This window comes from Haplochromis burtoni, unplaced genomic scaffold (genome assembly GCF_018398535.1).
Source record: "Haplochromis burtoni strain Fernald_Lab_line unplaced genomic scaffold, NCSU_Asbu1 Contig_1038, whole genome shotgun sequence".
NCBI classification, from domain to species: Eukaryota; Metazoa; Chordata; class Actinopteri; order Cichliformes; family Cichlidae; genus Haplochromis; species Haplochromis burtoni.
In genome coordinates this window covers 45,903-55,363 of record NW_024583399.1, presented here as the reverse complement: position 1 = coordinate 55,363, position 9,461 = coordinate 45,903, and the positions used below count along the sequence as shown (strand labels likewise).

At 40.0% G+C, this 9,461-nt stretch overlaps 1 protein-coding gene across 6 annotated transcripts in view; it reads left to right on the top strand.

Annotated features, from left to right (window-relative positions):
* The window catches only part of LOC102314266 (nectin-3), an 11,664-nt gene extending 4,278 nt beyond the window's left edge, over positions 1 to 7,386 (top strand). The window contains exons 2-8 of one of the 6 annotated variants that reach the window (XR_006053456.1): positions 2,190 to 2,531; positions 2,649 to 2,951; positions 3,553 to 3,646; positions 5,345 to 5,499; positions 6,005 to 6,104; positions 6,644 to 6,739; positions 7,023 to 7,140. Coding sequence is in view for 5 of the 6 variants with exons in the window: in XM_005951640.2 (XP_005951702.1) it covers positions 2,190 to 2,531; positions 2,649 to 2,951; positions 3,553 to 3,646; positions 5,345 to 5,499; positions 6,005 to 6,104; positions 7,023 to 7,287 (1,259 nt within the window). In the remaining variant the exon portion in view is untranslated. Of the gene's footprint in view, positions 1 to 2,189; positions 2,532 to 2,648; positions 2,952 to 3,552; positions 3,647 to 5,344; positions 5,500 to 6,004; positions 6,105 to 6,643 lie in introns of all 6 variants that reach the window. The other 5 variants (XM_042216403.1, XM_005951640.2, XM_042216405.1 and 2 more) reach the window with 5 other exon arrangements.
* The last annotated feature ends 2,075 nt before the right edge of the window (positions 7,387 to 9,461 follow it).

Here is a 9,461-nt window from a genome sequence, read left to right as displayed (position 1 = left end):
AATTAACCTAACAACTGAATGACTTTTAACTGTGGGAAGAAACCAGTAGACCCAGAGAGAAGCCAGTGCAGATTTGAACCCAGGACCTGCTTACTGTGAAGGAACAGCACTAACCACCATGCCACCAGATTTAGCAAAAGTAGGAAAGCTATGATTTCAAGGCTTGATTCAGAATTTTTTGTGCATTTTTGTCCTTGACTGGTTAAACTGCAATAAATAGCAATAGTATACACATGATGTGTGTGTAGTTGTCTGCCTCTTAGAACTCCAGTGATTCTGCTGCAGTTTGACATCTCGTGCGATCTTGTGAATTTCATGAGTTCAGCAACTAACCACTCTTACTAGATTGTATCATGTCATCTTAACAAGAACAAATTAAGTTGTTGAATTTTGTACAAATCCTTCATGATTTAATTACGTTCATAGAAACATGAAATTATTGTGTTCAAATTACAAGGTAGACTTTTTTAATGTAACAACCACCCAATTTACTTTTTTTGGTATACCGAAAAAAAGTAGAGGTGGCTGCTCGACTTGACTGAGATGGATGCCTTCCTGAAACCACGATCCAAAGCACGTAAGACTGAAATCCCGTGCAGTGTCGCAGTAAGTCATTGACTTACTTCACTCGAACAGGACATGAACGATTTAATCTAGCCTCCCTGCATATCATGTAGTTTCTACACTATATAGTTACACTTAACTTTGAAGCATGATTTACGTAAGCATGATGCTTATGTAAATCCAAGAGCTGGCCAATCCCTTTTTTTCAGTGTGAGACAGACCTGTTAGTCAAATGGTTGTTTGCCAAAACTAATTAGAACTTTTGAGGTTTGTTATTTTTCAAATTCTATATTTATTACGTTATGTAGGTTTGTTTGCACAACAAGGCTAAATAATTATATAAACTTTTCTGAATCTGAATAGTGTACTTTCGTAGAATTAGAAAATAATATGGTACAAACTAGTAACTCATCATATTATCTATTGAAAAGGAATACTTGAATTAATTGAAAATGTCATTGACAGGTTCGCAAAACTCAAGCCTTGAAGATACAGTCTCATGTTACCACAATATAGAGGTGTTGTCATTGTAGTGCAGGTCTATAATGATTTTCAGTGCTACTATCATCTAGTTTTGATTCTGGTTCTATTTTGGTTAAGTCCTAAAGTAGTCCTGATTTTGAACTGTTGTAGCCCTGTTTTAATTCCTGATCTTTTCTGGGTCTGGTTGAATTGGGGTTTAGTCCTCGTGTCTTGATACAGCTCTAATTTTTTTCTGCCTTGCTGTTGTATTAAAAAACTAGTTTAAGGTGTCCTGCATATGTGATATATATTTTTTTCTTATATGAAGTTATTCTTTTTCAAACAAAACTCAAAACACAGCCTAATAAATCTTCAACTTCATGCCATGTTTTTCAGTCATTTCTACACCCCCCCAATCCCACATGCATGCTACCTTTTAGGGCTAAGCCCCAGGTGTATGCATGCATGACCTTCTTCGTATTTTACGTTGAAGGTCCGCGTCATGTGTCAGTTTTGCGTCTTCCCTGTCTCGTCATGTGTAATTGTCATCAGTCGTGTCTCCCAGCCGTTCCCTCTTTGCCCAGTTCACCTTTTGTATTTATTGCCTGTGCTTGCACCTGTTCGTTGTCGCGTTGCCCCTCATGCTGTGTGCATCTCCCTGTGTTCCCCTAGGTTTCAGAAGCTCAGTTTAGCCTGGTTCTGTTTTGTATCACTTCCTATCCCACAATGAAGCAGTGTTTAAGTTCATGTTCTGCTTGTTAGTCCTGCATTTTGGGTCCAATTCCTGCCTGCCACAAAGTTGTAACACAACAAGTTACTCGCGTAGCCTTGATTTGTTCACATGTAGCAAGGGATTCAGTTGTGTTACTTTTGGCTATTTGATAAACAGATTTCCTTTTAAGCTTGAGTCCTTTAAACTCCCAATAAATTGAGAAATTGTTCAAATATTTATCACTGTCACAGTCATTTTTCATTTATATTTGGAGGCTAAGACCTCTTTGTTATGCCACATTTTTCTTATGCAGGAAAAACACTGCAATTGTATGTCAGCAAGATGCTGCAAAACTGCCTAATTTCAAGATTTGGTGTAGAGACAAAGCACACACACAGAAAGTAAGATATAGAAGAAATTGTAATCTGATAGTGTTTCATGCTTTTTACAGCTCTCCAGGTGATTGGTGGAAACGTGAAAGTGGTTCAAGGAGGTACTGCTATCCTACTGTGCCATGTCACTGGTACCAATGATGACCTGACACAGATTACCTGGCAGAGGAGGACGAGAGAAAAACCTCACAATGACAATTTTCTCACTATCCTACCCCGAGAGGGAGTGCAGTTTGTCAATGGAGGTGATGATCGATTTAAATATATCGGGAATTTTAATGACAATAATGGAACTCTCCAGTTATCCAATGTTGCCCTGAAGGATGAAGGCAGATACACGTGCATCTTCACCTTGTTTCCCAGTGGAAATCAGAAGACAGAGATACCTCTGAATTTGCTTGGTATACTAAACGTTTTTTATCTTTAAAAAATTCTGTGTTCGTATGCGTGATAGAGACAGAGTTACTTTGATCATCCTGTATGCATGTTTATTTATTTGTGTGCTGTAACTCGCCTAGTGCCTCCTTTCACAAATGTGAAGGACAATCTTCCCACTTTGGGCACAGAAGAGGTTTTATTTGCTACCTGCACGGCTGCTGGATCGAAGCCTCCTGCAGAGGTGAGGTGGCTCACTGGTGCTTTGGGAGACAAAATGAGGACAACAACAAACTCCACTCAGTATGACAACGGTACGACTACCACAGTCAGCTCTCTGTTTGGTGTTCCTACGAGAGAGATTAACGATCACCAGGTCCAGTGCGTCATCAGTGGTGACTCCCTGTCTAAAGAAGAAACCCTGCCCTTCACCATACAGGTCTCCTGTGAGTATCAGCTGCTCATGGAGTTCCTATTTAGTGTTTATTTAAGAAGTTTAATTATTTGATCAAATATTAAAAAATGTATACAGAAATTAAATGACACAGCCTATCCTACAGAGTAGAATTTTAATAACCATGTGCATCTGTTTATCTGTTTCTGGCCTTCCAGTTCCATCATGATGCCATGCCACAACGTAAAAGAGGTTTCAAACTTTTTTGTCTATCTTAAAAATTCTGTCATTATTCACCCCCCAGTCACAAGATCCATGAAGCACACATGATCAGAGTACGAAGCAAAAACAATTCAGGCTAATTTAAAAGTGAAAGCATGCTCCTCCAGTACTGTTTTATTTTTTTTAGTGGCATGGTGAAGCTGTTTTTTGGTGGAAGTCCCCAAAATGACCACAGAATTTACTGAGCCTTTTTTTTTAGTCAGCAGTGATTATAAGTGAGCCAGTGATTGCATGAAAGGATCACTCCTTAAAACAAAGAAAGAAAAACAACCAAGATTCATGGTTCTGCCTGCCATGATAGGATTCAAAGGTATGTTCACTTTTATTTTGACAGTTTATGATTAACACACTTCTGTTTCTGTTTTTTGCAGTCGCCCCCACAGAAGTGAAGATTAGAGTGATTTCAGAGGACTCGTTTGAGTGTTTGACAGAAGCCAACCCAAACGCAAAATTTGCCTGGAGCAGGTAAAGCAGTTTGAATGATGGTTTCAGTTAATTTAAGTGATTTCATTGATTCTTTAGGTTTGTCTAAGTACACTGTGCTGAAAAAGCCCTGAGAGAGGGCAAGCTTTCGCTGGTATGACATCACCACTTAGGCTACGTTCACACTGCAGGTCTTAACGCTCAATTCCGATTTTTTGATCAAATCCGATGTTTTTGTCTGTTTGTTCACACTACAGATAAAATGTGACAGCAAGCGCGCTCTGGTGTGAACCCTCAAAGCGGCCCGCATGCACAAAAGAAGACGTCACACACAAAGCGCTTTGTTTAGACCCAGACCAAACAGTATTGTTTGCCTGATGGCCGTTAATATAAAGACTCGTTCTGCACTTTATGTTTCCCAATTTTGCTTTAAGTTGTAAAGTGATTTTGTTATGGCCTAATAATGATCCTTATGGCTGTTTCAGAGAGGAGCGGTGCTTCAAAGTATAGTAGCAGATTTCCGTCAGAATCTGCAGATTATACAGTACAAATAAAATGTTCACGTTTCTCCAACGTTGTCTTCGCAACAGTTTCACTAACGTCTACACTGGATGGCCAGGAAGCGTTCGTGATGTCTTCTCGGGTGCTTCTCCGGCGCTGATAATTGGCATCTGTCTTGTGTCAGTGACGTAAAAGATGGATTTAATGCGACATGACCATTCAAACAGCAGTCGCTTTCTAAAACATCAGATATGCATCAGATTCAGTACCACATACGAAAGTGACCCAGGTTGGGTTTGAAAATATCGGATTTGTGCTGTTCACACTGTCATACCATGATTGGATATGGGTCGCATAGGGTCAAAAAAGTTGGATTTGATGCGCAGGGTCCCCCCCATGCCCCCAACTCAGCATTCTTTCTCCTCCAAACACGACAGGTAGTTTTTACCAAAAAGTTCTATTTTGGTTTCATCTGACCATATGACATTCTCCCATTTTCTTCTGGATCATCCAAATGCTCTCTGGCAAAGTTCAGACGGGCCTGGGCACGTCTTGCACTGCAGGATTTGAGTCTCTGGCAGCGTAATGTGTTACTGATGTTACTTTGGTCCCAGCTCTCTGTAGGCCATTCACTATGTCCCCTGTGTGGTTCTGGGATTTTTGCTCACCGTTCTTGTGATCATTTTGACCCCATGGGGAGAGATCTTGCGTGGAGCCCCAGATCGAGTGATTATTAGTGGTTTTGTATGACTTCCGTTTTCTAAAAATTGCTCCCACAGTTGATTTCTTCACACCAAGCTGCTTAACTATTGCAGATTCAGTCTTCCCAGCCTGTTGTTTCTGGTGTCCTTTGACAGCTCTTGCGTCGTGGCCATAATAGAGTCTGGAGTATGACTGTTTGAGGTTGTGGACAGGTGTCTTTTATGTTATTTTCTGGATTTTCTTTTCTTGTTTAGTCTCTCATAGCTGAGGAATACCAATGATGAAAATTACAGGCCTCTCTCATCTTTTTAAGTGGGAGAACTTGCACAATTGGTGGCTAATTAAATAGTTTTTCACCCCACTGTAGATCATGTATTTTGGTTTAATTTCAAGAACATAGCAACATTTATGTGAGCAAGGAAAATGACTAACACAACTAACAAACTAATAGCTGAAATTCATTGGAATTTTAGCACAACTCACTTTTTTTTTGCGCTGTCGTGCATTTCACAATAAACCTCATTCATGTTTTTCCAGATCTGGCCAGTCTTTGCTGCAGTCTGCTGTCAAAGTAGATGGTGCAAAGCTACAACTGCTGAGTCGGACCTCTGATCTAAATGGCCTCTATCAGTGTGAAGCATCTAATGCATATGGAAGAAAACACAGTCAGCTGTATGTGCATGTGGCATCAGGTGAGGTCAGCTTGGATTTAGCTGTGCAGTTTGTCCAAATCTTTCTCAATTTGTTTCTGATTTCCAAACTTTTGTGCAGATTGTATCATTCTGAAGTTATTCTGTTCTATTTTTTTGTGGACCGCAATCAAAGGAAATAAATAGAAACTTGAACATTTACACTTGGAGTAAAATTATGGACTCTCCATATGAAGGGATAAACATACAAGTGAATGAATGAATGAATGAATGAATGATAGATAACTGATGCTCCAGTCATCCAGTACATTATATTATTCAAGTCAGTTCCAAAACCTAAAATTTAGAGCATGTCCTGACTTGTGATAGGTTCTGTTCATGGTTGTATCAAGTTTGTCCCATTTATTTTTGTGCCCTAGAACTTGTCAGAATGACACGTTTTTGAATGTGTACAGGTGCAGGTATTACATGGTGTTTGAATGCTGTCCAAGTCATCCAAATGTAAAATTGGAAAAGTCAAATATTCTTAATTCTTGTGTCCATGTAGGAGCATGCTCTGTGGCTTGGGCCTTATTTGGTGTTTTGGTTTTCCTGAATGTCACTGGGGCTGCAGCATGGTGCTTTTATAAACATGGATTTCTGATAAGGTACTTCTAACATTTACCTGCTTGTCTGTATGTTGGAAAATATAAAGTTTATCTCATTTTAAAGCATATGTGCTTTAAAGGGTGCTGATAAAAATTTATTTTTTATTTCTTCATAAATGAAAGAAGTAAAACATATAGCAGGGATCCAAGTGTAGTGTTTGCAATTTGTGAGTGTTAACCTAAAACATGTGGTCAAATGAGTTCTCAGTGCAAGTTAAACAGGTCGTACATATGCTGTAAAAAAAAAAGGAAAGAAAGCACATATATTACCTACTTAACCCTTCTCTGGAGTATGGACCTTTGATGAGGATCCTCAGAAATGCTCAGTCTTGAGCCATTTTCTCAATCTGATGGCAAATGTATTCTTTTTGAGATCTCTTCATATATTCTTGGCCTTCTTCTTTGTCTCTTCCCCTCTGAGTTTCAGAGCTTGTCTGGTGAGGTTGTTGCCTGGTTTCCTCAGTGCATATCCTGTCCATTTCCATTATCTTCTTTATATATTTTCCTCTGAATGTACTCGCCTTGCGTTTTTCCAACAGGTTATGACTGTGGATCTTGTTTGGCCAGTAAATCTTCAAGATTTCCTTGGGAAGCTGTTGATGAAGGCAAAAATGAAAAAGAATACGATCAACAAGGTGTAAAGATAATATCTAACAAAGTTCAACAGTAGATCAACAAAATAAGCGGAAATTCCCATATGCACACTCTGTTAAAAGCACTAAAAGTCCACTTGAAAATGACACGAGCAGTCAGCATCTCAACACTTGAAAATGTTGAGATGTACTGACAGTGTTTCCTCTGATGTTAGAACAGTTTCTCACATGTATTTTCTCATGTGCATCTTTGGGTTTTGTTTGGTTGTTTGTTGGTTTTTTAACCACAAATAATGACAGGGAGCATGTCCTACTGTTTTCTTAGGAGACCAGAAAACACGCCAGATAATGACAACACGCCAGAGAGTGAGCATGTTCCACTGAGACCTAGCAGTGCAGTAGATGATCCCGGGCCACATGATGTTCCACCATCTTCCAGAAGTGCACATGATGATGATGGACTATCTAAGAGAACAGATGATGATCATGGACAAGAAGATGACAGAAGACATGGATCACTGTCGACTAGCAGTGCTGGAGGTGATCAAGGACCACATAATGTCTCACCCTCCCCCAGGAGAGCAGTGTGATCATAATAATAATAATAATGGATTGGATTTTTAGCGCTTTTCAAGGCACCCAGAGCGCTTTACAATTCACAGTCACTCTCACATTCACACACTGGTGGAGGCAGTTGTAGCCACAGCTGCCCTGGGACTGACAGAAGCGAGCCTGCCATATCGTGCCATCGGCCCCTCTGGCCAACACCAGTAGGGTAAAGTGTCTTGCCCAAGGACATAATGACCAGGACAGAGAGCCCGGGGATCGAACCGGCAACCTTCCGGTTACAGATGTGCTTCCCAGCCCCCAGCGCCACGGTCGCTGGGGGGTTGGACTACATGATGACAGACAGCATGTCCCACTATCTCCCAGGAGTGCACATGATGATCACGGGCCATCTAGGAGAACAGAAGATGATGGAAGGCATTGTTGCCTTACAGTGCTGTGTAATTACTGCTTTAAACAGTTTTTTTTATTTTATAAAGAGATATGATTAAATAGGAGTAAAGAGAGTGAGTAAATAAGTCAAACGAGCTGCCATCATGCAGCTTTTACAAAGTGTGGGTAAGCTGCCAGTCACAGGTGGACTATTTAAAGCACTCACGGATGTTGCACAAGGCACAGAGATAAATTGAGAAACAACTTGAGTGGTTTTACTTCACTGTCATGGAAATTGTTTCATCATTACAGTAAAGACAGAAACAGAATGTAACTAATCTGACTGACTGACTGATCAGATTACTTCTGCAAAACTTATGCTGCCTCTAGTTTTTGTTGCCACTGTCCAAAATGTGATAAGAGTGCACAGCTCAAAGAAATTGGGGAACACTTGTTGTCAGATTATAACACAAAATCTGTGAAACTTCAGGGATATGAGATGAAAGTGGCAACAGGTGTGTTGGACATACAACAATAACACAACGCCTTAAACAGGAATAGGTATTAAACTGCACGGTGGCTTGTGAGCACAAATCTCACTAAATGATTTGTGCTCACAACATGCCACTATCATGCAGTCTGAGTCTGACAGTTTGGTCAGAAATATGCACATATATTCTCCACATTCTTGAGACTGTGCTCAGAGACACAGCAAGCTTTCTTGCAAGAGCATGTGTGGATTTGCCATCCTGGAGTAGCTGGATTATCTGTGTGACCTGAAAGGCTTGCAGCTACCATCTCATGCTACCAGCAAAACTAGAGAACGGTAAGGAGAGAAAAACATTTTGTGGAAATCCCCTCGTATAACCATTCATCTTCCTGGGGATTGCCTAGAACTAGAAACAGAAAGAATATCTAACTCTGCTCTTTTTGGTTTCATTTTACAGAAGAAAAATAAATGTTGTGACTCAAACAATGGGAATCGATAGATCTGGGTACCATTGATGGACATTAGATCAACTGCAAAAGTGGATGCAGTTCCTCGCTCCAATCCAAACCCAAACAACCATTGTCTTCATGCGGCCTCTCCTCACGAGCTGGAAGCTCCAAGACTGAAGATGGAACAACAAATCTCAGATTACAAGACTGTGTTGACTCTCTGCCTTATCCTCCTACTTCTTCGAGATCACTTGTGTCAGCTAGGGGATTGTTGACTTCTGTTTAAAACAGGGTGTAAGGACACTCTGTCTCTCAAGTTGGACACAGGATACACATGTACACAGACACAGACATACAATCACCCTTTTTCTGTTGTCTAACTGCTCTCCTAAGCTCAGTCTGAGTAAAGTTCTTTTTTCTCCTCTTGTCCCCGGATGTTGTGAATTTCATTGTTTTCTAACCATGCGATTTCTCTCTGACCTGTCTTCCCAATGTGATATTTGTGCAATGTTTGTATGGTTGAAATGGGTCCAATGGGTTTTTTGGTATCATTATAATGAATCTTAATTCACACCTATGGGCAATTTAGTGCTACTAATTGAACTGCAATGCACTACTATGAAGATCCATGACTGAATGTTTCCTGTCATAGGATTGCAGTGTTTTCTCTTTCAGAGTTTGTTTTTTACATTTCTTTCCGAATGAAAAGGAATATTAAAAATTATTATTTCATATGAAATCAAATTCCACGTCAGTGTCAGTGATCAAACAGTGGCACACTCTAGATGAGAAACTGCTTTTAGTGACTTGTACATGGTTATTTTTATTTCTTAAGCATCCGCCACACACATAACAGATAACTGATAAACTTTTCTGTGTTCTACTC